Source organism: Zingiber officinale, chromosome 5B (genome assembly GCF_018446385.1).
Source record: "Zingiber officinale cultivar Zhangliang chromosome 5B, Zo_v1.1, whole genome shotgun sequence".
NCBI classification, from domain to species: domain Eukaryota; kingdom Viridiplantae; phylum Streptophyta; class Magnoliopsida; order Zingiberales; family Zingiberaceae; genus Zingiber; species Zingiber officinale.
The window spans coordinates 135,825,579-135,844,812 of NC_055995.1; the positions used below are offsets into that span (position 1 = coordinate 135,825,579).

A 19,234-nucleotide genomic window follows, 5' to 3' on the forward strand; every position below is an offset into this window, starting at 1 on the left:
CTCGGTGCCGCATCTGGGACCTCTGTCTCTCATGTTTCTGACATTGTTGGACCTGTAATAAGTCCATTGGCATTGAATTTGAATGCTGTTGTTTCAGTTTAGTTTGGCAAAGCTAAGTCCGATGTTTGTCCAAGTATTTCTCACCAATATACAGTTTCACAGACAGGATTGGTGCATGCTGTTGAATTTTCACATCGGAGTGGTAGAGATCTCGTAAATATGGCGAAAAAACATACAAATGTAATTTTGATCATCGAAGATGTCAAACATCCTGTATCAAGATTCGAACCCCAGACCTCATGATGACAACACCTCATGCACTAATCACTAGACTCATCCGAAGGGACTACTCAAATTCCCCTTCAAGAAATCATTGATGATGCAGATTCAAGTTTTCTGATGCATAGTTATTTTGTTTACCAAGGTCTCCTCATTGTCTTTAAATGTCTGGTAATGTTATGTTTCGATTGTTTACATCATACATTATACTCGAATTCCCCTACACAATATCATCGATGATGCAAACTCCTAGTTTCAAAACATTTTTTTTTCCTTCTATATCTTAACTTTTTCTTCTTCCATGTGCTATTTTTGCTTATTTCATTTAAAATGAATGCCATTCGCATTGCTAAAACTGTTATTTCTACTTTTTCGATCATTACAAGAACGCATATGGTGAATTTGCAAACTTATATGATTGTTACAAACATATGATGGATTTTCACAGATTCTCTTTCAGGACATAATGGTTAACTCAGATTCTAACTACATTTTTCCTTTGATACCTTCAATTTTTGTACTAGCTTATCGGTTATAATTCAAGTATTCGCTGTGCTTAGTCCATTTTGCATAATAATTTGTATTTGTTATGTATAGTTCATCTCTTTGCATAACTGGAATACGAGATTGATATACAGCTTCTAGGAAAGAAATCATTGTGGAAAACAAACAAAACTATTCGATCTGGGAAATGTATTAAGGCTGAGCAAATGCCAAGGGATGCTCTTCAATCAAAATTAATTTGAATCACCTAAAAAATGTCAAATTTTCAATATTAAATTTTCAAATAATGTTAAATTGTATTTAAAAATGAATCATTTCTCAAATAATATATTAAAAAATACCAATGCATAAACAATCTTACACTTTTTCTTCAAACATCAGTACTGGACAAATTAGTGCTGGCATTCTCCTTGCCCCAGGCACTATTCTGAGTCATCTGTTGAAGCCATCCTTGAATTGCATGTCGAAGGGTGTGGTTGGGGATTAGCTCGTGATGGTCAAGCTTAAGATTAGTCATCGGCGATGTGCCGTGGCCACTAGCAAACCATCCCTCAATAGCTTCAGCTTCGTAGGTGAAGCCATCTGCTGCTATTTGTGGATCCTTCATGGGCTCCTGAAATCCAGTTTGTAAACAGGGAATAAAAATCAAAATGGCAACTAAACAAGAAGAGTTTTTTTGCAATTTATTCTACCGAAGTGTGTTCTGATCATTGCTTTAAGGTAGTAATAGTTGAGTAGCAGATGAATTTAGGATCTAGCATGCAATTCTAAAATAAGGAAGGAAATGTGCGCTTCAAGCATTTCAAACAATATCTATCAAAAACCAAAGTATGAGTTGAAGCGACTATCATGCATCTATTAGGATTAAAAGAAATTTAACTAAATTTTTCCAAATGATATGATATTATCCATTTTAGATTTAAATCCTCATGGTTTTACTCTTTAGTTTTACCCAAAAGACCTTATACCAATGGAGATATCTTTTCCTTATAAATCTATGATTTTTCCCATGTATTTTCATTTCAATGTGGGACTTTGTTTGCAACCTTGCAATCCAACAATCCCCCCTCAAACGAAGAACCACAGGCTTCCTACTTCCGATCATCGACCCATCAGGTCTTCCTATCCCTCAGTCTACCCGACCTACTAGGACTTCCTTGCCTAGCTGCAACTAGGACTTCCTGTCTGGTGTATGGTCCTCTTGATTCGGACACAAGAGCCCCCACTTCCTTTGTTTGAGGTCAATATTATACTCACATGGCTCAATTAGACCATAGCTCTTGTACACAGTCGGCGATTAAACCTTCTAGCAGTCCAGGCTCTGATACCAATTGTTAGATTGAGTCGCACGTGAGAGGGGAGGAAAATCACGTGGTTTTGCAAAACTTTACTTTCGTTTTAAGATCAAAGTAAATGCAACGGAAAGATATAAAAATCAAAAGCAAGTAAGAAACCAGAAACAGATACGGGCAGTTTACTTGGTTCGGAGCCTTCAGCGACTCTTACTCCAAGACTCAAGTCTCGCGGACCTATTGATGAGTAATTCACTAAAATATCTTTTCCAGTACCTTCGAAAAAGGGAATCGAGCACAGAAAAGATGGAACAAGTGCAACACCCTGCACTTATCATTTTGTAAATAATTAAGTACAAATTACAAGTTCGTTACTCAATACCTTCGAAGATTGTCAGCTTAGGCTCGGTGTCGGTTGGCTCCTCGGCAGCAGTTGAGCACAACAGCATCGTAGCAGAGTCATCGTAGGAAGCCGGAGCAGTTAGAAGCTCAAATAGACGCATAGAAGCTTGTGCGGAAGTTGTTGTTAAAGGTTAGGTCGAGAAGCCCTTATAAGGACTGTGGAGGGCACCTTCAAAGGCCTTGAAGGCACCTCCAATCGGATAAATTCGATCCCGAACAACCTAACCCTTATCCGTGACGAAGTCTGATTCTTATCCTGGGAAGGCGCCTTCCATGTACTAAAGGTGCCTTCTATGAAGGGTGCCAAGGCGCCTTCTACTGCTTGAAGACACCTTGGGTACTATTCACCCGAGGTTTTTCTTTGCTTTTCTTGCCCTACAAAACATGTTAGTCCAATAAACCAAATAATAATCTGCAAGACAAGTGTTAGCACAATATTACTGAGTAGTAATTAGACCTTGTCTCTCCTGAGACCGGGATCTAGTCGAGATCTCAGTTTTGGGATCCAAAATGAACCTAAACTGAATTGACGTCTGTCCCTCAACCGGGACGCATTTTCACCGAGTCACTCTCCTCCAGTGACTTACCTTTACTTACCAACTTGCAATCGGTTGACTAGCCTCTTAACCCCCGGTCTTCACACAGTTGTTAGGTCCGCAGACCCAACTGGACTTCTACCGGCTGTCAGGTCCCACGGACCCAACCAAACTTTCTGCCAGATCTCAGGTCGGCCTGTTGACCTATCTGGATTTCACACCAACTATCCGATCCCACGGATCTAGCTGAATTTCAGCCTGGTGTCAGGTCCTTCAGACCCATCAATTCCTACATACTTGGTAGAGTAATCAGTTCATAAAACACTTAACTTGTCATTCATCAAAACCTGAGTTAGACCATTAGTGCAAAATGCATCAACAATCTTCTCCTTTTTGATGTAATGACAACCTGAGTTAAAGTTAGGAAAAAATGCAAAACATATATGACAAAATGAAACATATATGGAAGAAATGATTTAAGAGAAAGTCTAAGTTGGTTGTTCTCTTGATCATTTTTAGGATTAAGTTCTTCTGATTTTTTTTTGTTCTCTAACTTAACTCTAATTTAAACCCTTACCCTCCCCCTTTGACATTCATCAAAAATGCATTGAGAAATTAGTTAAGTTAAAAATAAAACTTTCAGGTGTATTGGAGGGAGTAGTTAGTGGAACCAATTTTATTTGCAAAATAATTTTTAAAGTAGCTTTCGAGATATTTTCAAAGTTAAATTTTACAAAGCTGAATTTTGCAAAACTAAATTTTCAAGATGTAAGTATAATTTCTCAACAATAATATTTGTTTAGGTAAGCAATTTAAAATAAGGAGTTTTAATTATCGTAACAAAAATTTGAAAATTATTATCAACAATATTTAAAAATATTTTCGAAATGTTAAGAATATTTTCGAAATGTCAAGAATTTTTTAAAAAAAATATAAATTTTCGAGATGCTTAAGAATATTTTCGAAATGCTAAGAATATTTTTGAAATGCCAACAATTTTTAGAAATATTTTTAAAATGCTTAAGAACTTAGATTTTTTTTTAAACACAATTTGCAAAATACTTTAACTATTAATTTTTAAAACATTTCAACTATTAATTTGCTACAGCAATTTAATAAGATACTTTAAATTATTTTTCACAATAAAAAAAATAAAAGAAGGTTTTAAAGTAGGTTCCAAATTACCTCCTCTGGACCTGGTATGTATTTAAAAATATTCATCTAAAAATCAGTCTTACATGTCTAACCGTTAATTACTAACTAACTACCAGAAGATAGTAGTGTTCACTTAGTTAGTCAAGTTAAGTAAATGTTTCTAGTTAGTGTCTGACTAAGATGGATTACTTAACCTGATTAATTTGGTATTTCTCGCCCAGACTTGTGTAGATGCACTGATATAAGTATCATAAGTCTAAACAATTTGCCTACACATCTCATACCGTTCTAATTTTTTAAATACACAATCAAGGGAGTTCTAGTGTGTTTGTGAGATGCTCAAGTCTTAGATCCATAAGATTATGCTTTCTATAGATTTGATCCAGACTAAGGCTAAAATCAACTTTTGAAAATCTAAGGAATTGGGAAACTTTTGAAAAAAAAGGAAGAAATTTTTCCTAGAATTTGCAAATTATTTGAAAAATATTTTGAAAGTAGCAGGCCTAGTCTATGAAACATAATCCTAGATTATCCAAATAAGATGGCAAAGAGTGGACAATTATATCGATCCCGTCAACCAAGTGTACAAAGTATGATAATGTACTAAGATGATCAAGTCTGGTCCACATCAGTTGAAGAGGGTGGGGACTGCTCAGACACTCGCACGGCTCGAAGAATCTGTTGAAGCCCGATGGTCATCTCCTCTCGGAGCGAGGAAAATCCAGTGGTCATCTCTCCTTGAAGAGCTCTGAATCCGTCCGAGACTGACTGTCGGAGCTGTGCGGAAGACTCCTCAAGTCGTGCTAGTCGGTCCTCGACGAATAGTAAGGTCGAGGGTTGGGTCGAGGTCGAGGGTTGGGTCAGAGTCAGAGGCTCTCCAAAGAGCTCCTCCTCCGTGAATGTTGGCAACTCCTCCCCCTCGACCGAAATAATAGGTGGGAAATCGTCCTCGGCCTCGCCTGGTATATCTAGTTGTGGTCCCGCTCTCCAAGCTAGTCCTCCTAAGCAATGATGTCTATATGCACTAATGTAAACTGACGCTGACCAATCTCGTCATATGCGCTAAGAGGAGTGGTCATACTCTGCGTCATATCTATCCCTATGACCGAGAATATGTATGTTAAAATATGATAATATGGCATATAGACCTATAGTCTAGTAACAAAACTGGATGCATGAATGACATTATGGAATATGTGTAATGCAATGTCGATGTCAAGGCGCTGGCATAGTGCATATAGAAAAAATAAATAAGATGGCCACATCATCGCAACATCGCGAGATATGATCGGCAGAATGCAGGTGGTCAGGACTCGATATAGGATATAGTCCTGGACCTTGAGAGAGAGTGACCTAAAGTCAATCATTGTAGGTAATCTCTCCTCTAAAAAAAAATACATGTAGATAGTATCTAATGTAATATGGAAGTAGGATTCGCCAAATGGCAAATCCTTATTAGGGTAGCACAAAAATGGACAGACAGATCTCCTAAGTCCTAAGCTACCATATAATAAAGTAGGGGAAAAACTAAAGTCCTTTCTACCAACTCTAGTGGAATAGGTGAGATCATCAATCTTAACCAGATTGTTATAAAATTGGGCACACAAATCTAAGTTCACTGAATGACTACAGTAAACTAATTTATCCAACTGATAGAAATCAATAATCTCTACAATAGGTGTACAGTATCTGATGAAGAATGACTTACTCAAAAACCTAGATTTTAGTGCAACATATGTATGCCGTAAAAAGTCTAACCTAAGCCGCTTAGAGGGAAACCTAGCATCAGTAGATGAGGCATTGCTAGGGCTATGGTTAACATGTCGTCGTTTCCGAGAGGCATTGTTGAGATTTTGGAGAGGAAAATACGAAGAAGCAGCGAAGATTGGCTGTGAAATGCGCCTTCTTACTGCCACAATTGTGAACCGAGCGTCGCTCTATTCCCTGGAAAAATTTGAGTTGAAGGCGCCTGCAGCCTCATTGAAAGCGCCTTCAAGGTGTTATGAAGGGTGCCTCCAACCGACTAAAGGCGCCTTCAGTCGGTTGGGGCGGGAAATTTCCCGCCCTTGTGAGGACACCTCCGATTGACTCGAAGGCGCCTTTTTTATTTAAGTTTTAGAATTAATTTAATTTTAATTTTAGTTTTAGTTTTTAATTTAATTTTAAATCCTTAATCATCTCACCTAATCTACATTTTCAATCAGAAAATTCTATAATATTGTGAGATGAATTAGGTTGAATTTTAGGGTTGGATTTAACTTTGTGTTAGATTCAAGATTCTTCGGATAAATTTTTAAGCTGTAGTGAGTCACCTGGACATCATTAGAGTAACCACGCCTTTGAAATTTTCTAAATAGTCCTATAACTTAATACAAAACTCTGATCTAACCAGTTAGGATTCGTAAGGGGTAACTTCAGTTATTCCACTAAGCCAAATGCACTAGGTCGAAGTCATATCTTCCTAGACATGCATAGACAGAGTTTCCCTAACCTACTATCATATAAAATTTCACCAATACCGTTTATCAAGTTAAACTTTTGTCCCTATTTAGACTAGTCTTAATTATCCACCCGGGTAAGTTAATAAGTTATTGATTTTGGAGGTGCCAGCTAGTTTGGAGTCTCCCCTTGAATTATTGACCTTTTAAGTTTAGGTTTTAGGTTTATGTCGATTATTTTTGTAGTTATAATAAACTTGATGGTAATTTAAATTAGCTTTGTAATTATTTGATTTAAATTTATTTGAGTTTGCATTGTTTAATTTTATTTTATTCTTTAGGTTAGAATTTAGTTTTGGAGATTTATTTTGGTTTGGTTTTAAATTAATAGGTTTAGTTGGATTTTGTTTTAAATAATGAATTTCATTTTTGGATATATAAAATTGATTGAGTCCTACTTGCATGGTTAGGCACGCTTTCGGAACTCAAGCTTTGGTTAGTTTCTTATTTTGATTTATAAGTGATATAAATGTTTTGTTAGTCGAACTGGACTTGTATCCAAATCCGGACTTATTGTACACAGTTTTCTGTGATCCAAGTATCATATCAAGATATTTGGACCTAGTTGTAAATTTGTTAGTAGTTCCTTTAGTTCAAGTGTTTCGCCTTTCAATCTGGAATTGTCCTCCTCAATTTTTGCAACTTGAGTCGGGATTTCAGGTTGAATCAACTCTATCGTTAAGATAGATTTTAGTTGATCATTAAGTATTTTATTTTCCATATTTAATTCGTATATTTTATTTTCAGACAGTTAGTTTTTTATCTAAACATGCAATGATTTTTAAAAAAATCTTGCTAAGAGTAGATTGTACCTCATCGGAACCTTCGGAAACAAGTACGGACTCGTGGCCCGATTCAGGTTCGGACCCGTCTTCTGATTCAATCTCCGACACTAGTCCAGATGCCATCAGCGCGAGCTAGTTAGTGTGCCTTGGTTCATCGTCGTCTCCTTCGCGAACGATTCATCCCACGTTACTTTGAGAACTCACTTTTTCTTGAGATTTGGGCAATCATTCTTGTAGTGTCTCTTCTTGTTGTATCCAAAACACGTGACGTTCGTTTTGTTGTTGGAGTTAAAAGTAGAGTTGATCTTCTGCGGGTCCTTTTCGGTGAAATTCTTCTTTCTTCTGGTGAACATTTTTCTTACCAAGTTCACCAGGTATTCTTCATCATCTGAGTCAGCTTCAAATTCTGGTTTAGTTATTTCTTTTGGCATTCCTGCAACAAGAGCAATACCTTTCTCGAGTTTGGCGTTAGTCTGTTCGTGCAGTTCTAATTCACAGAAAAGTTCATCTAACTTTAATTTAGATAAATTCCTCGAAATTTTATAGGCATCAACGATGGATGCCCACAATGCATTTCGAGGGAAGGCATTCAAGGCATACCTTATCAAGTCTCGGTTCTCTATCTGATGGCCAATTGTGTGGAACCCGTTGAGGATGTCTTTTATCCTTGCGTGCAATAGACTAGCGGATTCTCCTTCTTGCATTTTAATGTTAAATAATTTATTTAAAAATAAGTCTCTTTTTGTTACCTTTACGTCGTTGGTTCCTTCGTGTAATTCTATGAGCTTGTCACATAACTCCTTTACGTTTTCATGTGGACCGACGCGCTTTAGATCTTCCTTCGTTAGTCCGCACTGGATTGTGTTGAGGACTTTGAAGTCGATCTGGGCCTTCTTTTTCATTTCCGGATTCTAATTTTCAAGATTCATTGGAATTCCGATATTGTGGTCGACTGACGTCTTGTATCCTTTGGTGACGTTGAACCATTGGTCGAAGTCAGTCTTTAGGTACACCTCCATCAGCCTTTTGCAGTAGGGGAAGTCGTCTCTATTGAAAAGAGGATGACGAGCAGTGTTGTATCCCTCAAGTTAAGCCATTGAGCACTGAAATAAAAAAACTTGAAGAAAGTACTAAGACTTAATCTTGGATTAGCAGAATTTTAAAAAAATAAAATATATTGAGAAACTCAAGTGGTGTTGTACCAATTTCGAGTGAAATCTGAACGAAAAAAAAAATATTTGAAGAGGTAAACTTTTACCGATTCAAATAGAATACGAAACACTAAAATCCAAAAGTCAATTCCCCCCCTGGCTTGATTGGTGGTTGCACCAACACCAATTCAGAGCAGAACCTGCTCTGATACCACTTGTTGGGACCAAAAGAAATTTAGATATCTTCACAATAACATGATATTGTCCACTTTGACTTAAGCCCTCACGGTTATATTCTTGGGCTCTACCCAAAAAACCTCATACCAATGAAGATATCTTTTCCTTATAAATTTATAATCTTTCCAATGTATTTTCAATGTGGGACTTTATTTGCAACCTTGCAACCCAACAACATTTACTATTGACAGAAAAATTGATTCAATTTATTCTACCGAAGTGTGTTCTGATCATTGCGTTAAGGCATTAAAAGTTGAGTAGCATATGAGTTTAGAATCTAGCATGTAATTCTAAAATAAGGAACTAAATGTGCACTGCAAGCATTTCAAACAATATCTATCAAAAACCAAAGTAAGAGTTGAAGCGGCTATCATGCATCTACTGTTGACACAAAAATTGATTCAATTGATAAGATGTTGATCATTTCATTGCTAAGAATTAAAAACAAAAAAAATACATCAAAGGCGTTTGATTGGTAAGGTGTTCAAGAAAAAGGCAGTAGATATTAAGGCCCCATAGAAGTATACATATATAACTGAACCTACTTGAATTGGTCAAGTTTTTATGTCAAAGTCTACTCTGCTCAAGGCCTATTCTGTATAAAAGTGCAGAAATGTTTTAATGGTTTCAATTTGATATGATCAAACTTCCTATGCCATAAGATACACATAGAAGTTGGCATATATCTTTACCTTCAATATTGGGCAGATGAAGTAGGACGGGATGTAGGGGCTGTCTTTTGCCGTTAATCTATATGATAATAGTGGCCCTGAAAATGAGGACTTTGTCAAGGGATCGAGAATTCTCCATGCTTCTGTGGCATCTGGACGGTTCCTCCTTTTCATCTGACAACATTTCAAACCCACTTTTGCCAACTTCTCAGCATGCAAATAAGGCCAGTCCCCTGCGGAACCATCAAGTATCTTATGCAGACAATTTTTATCCAATGCCTCTTGAACTACTTTGCTAACTCCAAATGCTGGCCGTCCGGTAAGAAGACGTAGCAGGATAACTCCAAAGGAGTACATATCAGATTTTATAGTAATTTCCCCAGATGTGAGCAATTCAGGATCCATATATGCAAATGTGCCTTTTGGCTGGCGTGTGCAGTGATAGAGGGCAGTGCTGTTCATAGATTGGACTAGAAGACGACAGATACCAAAGTCTCCTAGTTTGCTCACAAGGTTTGCATCTAGAAGAATGTTTCCAGGCTTAAGATCACCATGGACCACACTGAAAGGTTTACAGGAATGGAGGAAGATAAGAGCTGAACATATCTCAGCAGCAATACAAGTGCGTGTCTGCCACATAAGTGGAGGTGCATTTTTCTTACAATTAAGGTGGTCTTCCAAGCTTCCATTAGGAAGAAACTCATAAACAAGAGCCCAAGCTTCTGGACATGCTCCTATTAGAGTGACAAGGTTGGGATGCCTTACTTTACTCAAAACATTCATCTGCATAAATAGATGTGTTGATTAAGGAATATACTTCGTCTTGTCAAATCTATGTCAACAATATAAGAGGCATTCGTCTTAGTAATTACCTCTCTCTGAAATTCTGCTTTTCCTTGCATGCCTTGTGGATTCAGTCTCTTTATAGCTACTGTTGTATGGCGAAGAAAACCTTTGTATACACATCCATATCCACCTTCACCAATCTTTGATTCTTCCTTAAAGTTTTCAGTTGCTTGCTCCAATTCTGAAAGGGAGAATATTGAGAAGTTATCAGCTTCATGAATGCTGGATGTCGCTTCCTCTTTCATTCGTTTCAGCTCTTGATTTTCTCTCATTGCTTTGTCTCGCTCCTGCTGCAACACATCATGCTCTTGTCGGATTGAATCAAGATGACTATACGCCTCAGACAATTTCTTTTTAACATCTTTGAGAATATGGTCTGAATCAGAATTCTGAAGTTGCAGAGCTTCCATCTTTTGGTATGCCTTTTTGAGTTCTTCGTAGACCTCATCTTGATGTTTCTTTAATGCTAACAGTGCTGACTTTTCTTTTGCTAATGCTTCTTCAATACCTATCCTCTGTTTGAACCCTTGGTTGTACAAATTTTGAACTATTTTGACCTGCAAAATTGGTCTTTTCTTCTGAGATAATAAACCTTGTTTCTTATTCTCCTTCGGATAGTTCTTTTTTTAATCTAGATTCTTACATCTTTAGAAAACATGAACTAATAGGAACATGGTATTTACTAGCTTCTAGGGAAAGTAATATAATAATATTTGCATGCAGCTTGAAGAATTTATTTATGTGAGTTCAAAAAAAAATTGTATCTGAACAAATCATCAAAAAAAAACCTTTGATTGATGATTCTTCACTATGATTTACCTTTTGTATGGCCTCGTTTAGATCTTTTTCAGCTTTCTGACGCTTGTAAAGCTCTTCATATGCTTCACGTGTGAAGCTTTCTGCTTCATCTAGAGCAGTTTGCAGCTTTTCACACAGGACATCATCAACACCTAGATTTACCTGGAAAAACCTGAATTAAAGTTTCCTTCTTATAAAACAGTAATCATTTAAACTAGCCATAATGTCTTGTCTTAGCCTCTTAACTGATTGGCTATTTTATTGGTCATCAGTGGGATGTAGTAGTTGTACTTGACCTGTATGCCTATTGAATTCTTAGTATGACTTCTGAGTGAACTCAAACAAAATATATCTAAGGCTAAGTATGACCAGAAGAATTTTGTAGGACTCAAATGACAATAAGTGGGGTTTTCAGGCACAACATCCTTAAAGGAGAACTAGAGTCTCTTCAGGATCAATAGGGGAAATGCATAACCAACATAATCACCAATGGTCAAATTCATTATTTGGAAAAGGTTAAAAGGGAGACAAACAGGAAATACCTGATCTTGATGTGGAGATAGTAGCTTATTATACTCTTCAGGTTCATGCTTCACTTGTAAAATGAGTGATGCACCTTCTCTATCGGCATCCTCTTGCATTGTTGACAAAGAAGCCATATCACTCTTCTCTTCATCAAACACAGAGTAGTCTGAAATACTTGAAGCAGCATCCGAGGGATCCACAACACTACTTCCTTTGCTCTCTGATGTTGATCTTGATGGCTCTTTACTTTCTCTGCTCTCTGTTGTGGATGATCTGACTAGTTTTTTGCTAGTTGTAGGTGAAGTTGTCATCGTCAAATCTCGGTATGGAGGCAAGTCGTCAGACAAAGATCTTTGAGTAACTATGTCCTGTTTTCCTGGTCCAATACTTGAACAGTTTGTTGACCCTCCTCGTGAAAGAGATGCAGATATTGGTCTATGGATTTCAGATTGGCTTGTTTTTGAAATTGGGTTTGCTGTGAATGACTGAGATACAATGGACCCATCAAGCAAAGCCTCCCTAGAAAATGAGAAAATATCCATTTTGCAAACTTAAATTATAGGATTCATCTCTTTGGATATATTAAATTGAAAGATTACAGAAATCCCTCATCTTCTTCGAGATTATAATCCCCTTATCTATCAAAGTGACATAATGGAAAATTGGTGCTATCAATAGCTACTAATTAGATTTCAGCAAGATTTGATACTGTTAAAAATTGAACAATTTTCAATAGATACTCACTTTCTTGCTTCTGTTGGGAGTTTTAAGAACTTGATAAAGAACTTTTCAATAGCAAGGAAATGCATTGCACATGATTTTCTTTTCCATTATGCAAATGAGGCTTAATAACCTGATTATATCACAAAATGCAAAGTAAGTATCAATGTTGAATAACTTGACAGTGTCTAAGTGATCAGTTAACAGGATTGAAACCATTAATTTTAGTCAGCTGAGCTTATACTTCTCAAACTTTGCTAATTTATGCCTAGAATATGAATGGTACATTGTCAGATTGAAAGGTTATTTTTAGGGGGTCAAGAAAACATAATCTAGTCCAACCAAATTGATAATTCCATCAAAGTTGTTCGAAAAAAAAGAAAACACACATCAAACTTGACCTCAAAACTTATGATTTACCTGGTGCATATCAAATTCCCTTTGCATATAAACCAAATCTTGCATGAAGGATGAGCCTTCTGTTTCACGGCAAGAGCCGTTTTCGACCGTGGAGCCTTCATTTTCCTGTATTTTAAAGCCTTTGGTTAGTCAATAAGTTGACCATTGCTGGAGCCTATTCTTAAAATGAATATCAATAAAGAAATAGCTTAGTGCCCTGCAGCCTTCATTGAGAATGGTATCCTTATTTTAAATTGTGAAAGTGCCCATGGTTTGCCATCTTTATGATCCTAAATCTTCTAATAGAATGGCCCAAACAGTCCAATTAAATCATGAGGGGTTGACTTCCTTCTGCAAGCAAGTTTGGAAGTATCCTGGTCAATCTAGTATCTTAATTTTTACAAAGGAACCTTTACTCCAACAATCCATTAAATCTTAGGGTTAGGGTTTTTCCAATATCTTACAGTAACTTAACGTTCCAAGTCTCCCTTAAATGAAATCATTGAAGGATCTAATTTTCCTTTTTCTCAGCAAGGTTTTCTTATTAGAAGCTTGAAACTTTCATTACTCACAAAATCATCTATGTAAGAGTTTTAAAATACAATGCAATAAATTTTGGGTGCAAATCATACCTTGAGTAATTTTTGCTTGCAGCTGCTCCCATTACAAGCTTGGTAATTCCGTGAGAAACTATGGACTCAGTTAATCCTTTGGCAATATCATCCCTCTCAATTACAAGTTTCTCAGCTTTATGCACCTATAAAATTGAGAAAAAAAGGGTGGAAAACATTTACAAAGTCATCAACTTTAGTCTTCAGCTAAAGAAGGAAAAACTGAAAAAAAAACTATTTAGGATAATAATAATAATAAAATCACCTTTACTTGGGAACACATATTGACGTATTCATCTAAATTTCCATGCATGTTTTCTTCTTCCATGCGTCTATATGCTGCAACCTCTTGATTCTCAAGCTTGCTGGCCGGAAACCAACCCAATGCTGCAACTCAAATTCATGTAATCGGATCCGGAACTCCAAAAAGGAACCTTATTTTTTGTAGTTCTTATCGCAAAATTTGGAACTTGATCGTTCTAAGAGACATATTAACAAACAGTTTTGCGCAGGCACACATACCGGTAGGAATCCTCTGCGCCGGTTGGTGGACGTGCAGGAGAACTATCTTGCAGTACTTGCTGGTGTTCTGCAGCACCCACGCCAAGTTGGCCTTCCCCTCCTTGACCTGCTTCACCACCGCCACGTACGCCTTCTCCTCGTCCTCCATCTCCCTTGGGCCAGTCTGCGACGAAGCAGCTCCGGCCAGCATCGATCCCGATCTCACGGCCACCAAATCGCAAGCTCCCTCTTTCCCTCACGCTTCGTCACTCTCCATCGCAATCGATTAGCTCAGTTCGCGCATCCCAATCAACAGACACACTGGCTTTTCGGGAGCAAAAGGCCGCTTTTTGTCCGAACTCGTGAACAAAAGAGCGAGCTTGCAATGGCAAAAGGGGATAAAAAAGCAACGAACCTCAGCTTCCCGGTTTCGCAGAGCTGCCTCTTTCTTTACCTTCTGCTGCTTTGGATTTGCGGTGGAAAGCGAAAAGACATCGCAATGGACATTTGGATGGAATTCGTCAACTGGGAAGCAAATGACAGGAACGGCGCGGGATATTCTTCGGCATTCGGCCATTAAAAAATGCTCCAATCGCCTCGCTCCGGCCTTCCGCCTCGGTTGTTGCTATCCATAGACGACACACCTGAAGCTTAGAAAACCAATAAATAATTCGCTGTTCCATTATAGGAGATTTCGAGAAATATGCAAAAGAACTTGGTTTTTTTTGCTTATGTACAATATATTTTACAGTAATTCTTATTTTGTAATATTTGGCCTGTTTTAAAATTATATTATATTATATATATATATATATATATATATATATATATATATATATATATATATATATATATATATATAAAACATTTTTAACAAAGGCTGGACTTACGGGGTGTGCATTATAAAAATATTTTAATAATAATAATATTAATAATAATTATATATATATATATATATTTATTATACTACGGACTCTATCCTGCGGATTATTACGGATCAAGTGTCATGTCATATTATTTTATTTTTTATAAAATAATTTCTCTTTCTTTGATTTTTTTTTTCTTCTTCCTCGTTCTCGCTAAAACGAAGCCCGCTCACCGCGCGCGCCTCTTCTTCGTCGTTTTCGCTGAAACGAAGCGCCGGAATCCGGACACGATCGCGACGGAGGCAGGCGCGGTCGCGTCTAGATTCCGGACGCATCCGCGCTCAGAATCTAGATGCGACCGCGCCGGAATCCAGACGCGACCACACCGAAATCCGGATGCGACCGCGCCGAAATCCGGTCGCCTGACCAACACGACTGGAATCGCCTGGAATCAAGCTTGATCGCCACTGGAATGGAGTTGTGGCCGGAATCGCCTGCCTCCGGCTGCAAAAGCGCCGGAATTCGGTCGCCTGCCCAACATGGCCGCGATCGCGTTAGATCGCGGCTGGAATCAAGCTTGATCGCCGCTGTATCACGATTGGAATCGAGATGTGGTCGGAATCCATACCGCGATCCCCGACGGGTTCACCCCCTGGGCTATAGTGTGGGTGGGTCCAGGCGGCCGGAGGCCGCCGGCGGTGGGCAGATGGCCGGTGGCAGGCCGGGTGGTGGGCGCACGAGGAGGCGCAGTGAGCACAATGAGTTATTTCGTAGGAAATAATCCGCAACGTAACAATCCTATATCATCTTTGCATCTCTGTGTACCGTGAGTGCTTGAGGTGCTCATAAAAATGATCTGGGCGTCTCAATATTCAGGTACGTTAATTTTTTTTATAAAAAAATCTTTAAATTATAAATCCTAAATATTAAGTCCAGATCCTCTGGACCGCTTTTTGCGATCCAGGAGATGATCTCTAAACATGCATTGGTAGGGATAAATAGTCCCCACCTATTTTATAAGTGGGGATCATGTATACCACCAATGTATATTTAGGGATCATCCCCTAGACTACAAAAAACGGTCCAGAGGATCTGCCCTCTTAAATATTGTATATACCATCATCAACGACTCCACTAAGGGGCAATTATCCCTTAAATATTTTGATATAAAATTACTATACTACCCTTACATTTTAAAAATTTTATACAAATTATAATTAATAAAATACCTTTCAAAATGACTAAATTAAAATGAATTTTTTTCAAAAATATTATTTATCGGTGGTCTTTATCAATAACAATTTTTTTTCTTCCAAATTCGAACGCACGACTTGGGACTTGCTGTTATATTTCCTTGAGAGCTGACCGATTGGGATTCTAATATGGAAATTTTTTGATTGCTTTAGGATTTTGTTACATATTTGTTGACTGTAGTTATTCAGTTTTATTGTTTATCTCTTCAACTGATTGAATTTTTAAAATTATTTTGAAAGATATATTTAAATATTTTAAAATAGAAGGGGAAGAAGATGCATGCTCAAAAGAAAGTCCAATAGTAAAATCAATAGATATGATTTCAAAAAAATAATATCATAACCTATGGAATGAAGTTATTATGAATTATTTTAAGAATATGTCAAGAGAGGTAGGGTTAATTGTAAGTTAATTCAAAATTAAAAATTATTATTTAAATTTTATTATTATATTTTAATTTTTATTACATGATGAATTTTTATATATGTATTTGTGATATCTAATTTTTTACCTGACTTTTATAAAATTTTTAAATCTATCGTATGTGTGCATCTATTTTTTTTATTTTAAATTTATTTAGCTTGAACACTGACAATGTTACTTAGGACCTTATCATGTACAACTTGTGCAAAGTATATATTTTTTATATTCTCATCTGCCTTAGTTTGATTCAAAGTATACAAAATAAAAATGACAGTGACAGTGACATGGGCAAATCCAGGATTTTAGATCTAGGGAAGTCGTATATTAAATTATAAGGTTGAATATTAAATAATGAAAATAATTATTTATAATGATCTCTTCAAATTTCCATAAATATTATATATTTAGTTAAATATATTATATTATAATAATCTTTCTAAGATCGGATCCAGGATTTTAGATCTGGGAAGGTCATATATTAAATGACGAGGCCGAATATTAAATAAAAAATAATAATTATTAAACATATTATTTTATAATGATCTCTTCAAATTTCCACAAATATTATATATTTAGTTAAATATATTATATTATAATGATTTTTCTAAACTTACTATATATTTGGTTAGAATGTGAAATATATATTTAGTTAGAATGTGATATATAAAGAAAAAAAGTATATATTTAGTTCGAATGTGAAATATATATTTAGTTATAATGTGAAATATAAAGGAGAACAAATAAAATAAAATTCAATCCAACAATAATTCAAACTGGAGAAACATGTTTGAATAAAACATAATCTTACCATTAGAACAACCATACACATAGGGATGACAATTTTATCCGAATATGATGGAGGATCTGACATCCGACCCGAATGGAGGAGGGTATGGAAGGACTATCAATACCCGATATCCGACCCGAATACTCGATTAAATAATATATATACATATATTAAAGAAAATTTTCTTTTTCTAAAATCAACTTACTATTTTTTGTTGATATTAGTAGGCCTATATAGATGTTTAATCTACTTTTTTTAATTATATATATATTTTTTAATAAGATGTTAATTTTAATATGTTTTTGTTGAATGATAATAGCTCGATAGAAAGGAAAAAAATTACACGCATAGAATATATCCGGTCCTTTAATGGGTATGGGTATACCCATTGGATATCCTATACCCGATGGGTATGGGTACGGAGGATATAGAATCCGACCCGAACCCGACTCATTGTCATCCCTACATACACAACTAAATCTAGTGGGGCCAAATAATATATATATTAATAAAATAAAAAATCTATATAAAAATAATATTATTTAAAAGGGGGTCGTGACCCCCTCGGGCCCTAATGTAAATTCGCCCCTAGACAATAGGAGATTTTCATGTTGTTTAAATTATATATGTGTTAATGATAAAAGCAAATCAAAAATTAAGATAAAAGTGTAGAAAATAAGAAGAAAAAAAATTAATCGATTATTAAATTTAAAATTGATATTTAAAAATATAAAGTATAAAATTGTATATAGTTAAGTTAAAAAATTCTAAATTTTATATATAAAAAGAAAAAAAAGATCAAATTATCCTAGAATTTATAAATAAATAAATATATATAATCTAATAAATAAATGAAAGCATGAAACATAATGTGCCTTGGTAAATATATCAGCAATTTGTAGCTTTGAATGAACAAAAGACAATGTGATGATGTCAATCTCAAGATGGTGACGAGTAATGTGACAATCAATTTTAATATGTTTTGTCCGCTCATAAAAAACTAAATTGTATGTAATTTGAATAGCACTATGATTATCACAATATAACGGAGTAGGTTAATGAAGAGAGATACTCATATCTGCAAGCAACCAACGTAACTAAACTATCTCACAAGTAGTTGAGGTCATGACATGATACTGAATTTTTGTGGAAGATCTAAAAATAATATCTTGCTTCTTACTTTTCCAAGAAATGAGGGAATCACCAAGAAAAAGGCAGAAGCCCGTGGTAGATTTGCAATCCATAAGATCACTAACCTAATTCGCATCAGAGTATGCACACAACTCAAGAGATGAAGTATAGGGAAATTAAAGACTTTGAAATTTAGTGTCTCGAAGATACCTAAGAATATGAAGAATATTAGCCTAATTGTTGTATTTCAATCAAAGTCCCACATTGGAAAAGTTTGGTAAAGATCATGGGATTAAAAGGATGCATGATATCTCCATTGGTATGAGACCTTTTGGGTAGAGCCCAAGAGCAAAGCCATGAGGGTCTAGGCCCAAAGTGGACAATATCATGTCATTGTGGAGATATGTGGACATCCTTTTGGGCTCAACAAATGGTATCAGAGTCATGGTCCAGACCAGATGCCATGTGGGGTGGCCTTGAACGAAGTTGAGGGTGGGCCCGGAGTAGGTCAGGGTGACCGGATGTTCGTGGGAGGCTTGGAGCAGGTCAGGGTGATCGGATACTTGTGCGGAAGCAAGTAGGTCAGGGTGACCAGATGCTCGCAGGGGAGGCCTGGAGCAGGTCAGGGTGACCGGCTACTTGCAGTGAGGCGAGTAGGTCAGGGTGGCCAGATGCTCGCAGGTAGGCCCGGAGAAGGTCAAGGTGACCGAATACTTGCAGGGGGCAAGTAGGTCAGGGTGACCAGATGCTCACGAGGAGGCTCGAAGTAGGTCAGGATGACCGAGTACTTGCGGGGGGCCTGGAGCAGGTCAGGGGTGACCGGGTACTTGCGGTGAGGCGAGTAGGTCAGGGTGGCTGGATGC

The 19,234-nt window shown here is 36.7% G+C and overlaps 1 protein-coding gene and 1 non-coding gene across 7 annotated transcripts; one reads left to right on the plus strand and one right to left on the minus strand.

The window, feature by feature from the left end:
* Positions 1–331: 331 nt before the first annotated feature.
* LOC121988226 lies at positions 332–404 on the plus strand. The gene has a single exon (XR_006113961.1). It is a non-coding gene; the product is annotated as a small nucleolar RNA snoR60 (small nucleolar RNA).
* Positions 405–1,097: 693 nt separating this feature from the next.
* Positions 1,098–14,575, minus strand: LOC121986188 (U-box domain-containing protein 33-like). Of its 6 annotated transcripts, none has more exons than XM_042540024.1 (10): positions 14,326–14,575; positions 13,932–14,231; positions 13,675–13,796; positions 13,431–13,555; positions 12,820–12,924; positions 11,697–12,198; positions 11,176–11,316; positions 10,383–10,913; positions 9,532–10,293; positions 1,098–1,396 (listed from the first exon to the last, which is right to left on the minus strand). In XM_042540024.1, the coding sequence occupies exons 2-10, from the start codon at positions 14,119–14,121 to the stop codon at positions 1,154–1,156; spliced, it is 2,721 nt and encodes a 906-aa protein (XP_042395958.1). In that variant the 5' UTR covers positions 14,122–14,231; positions 14,326–14,575; the 3' UTR covers positions 1,098–1,153. The 6 variants fall into 6 exon arrangements, with proteins under 6 accessions (XP_042395958.1, XP_042395957.1, XP_042395955.1 ...); XM_042540023.1 differs by having other exon boundaries at positions 13,932–14,235; XM_042540021.1 differs by having other exon boundaries at positions 13,932–14,575.
* Positions 14,576–19,234: the final 4,659 nt, after the last annotated feature.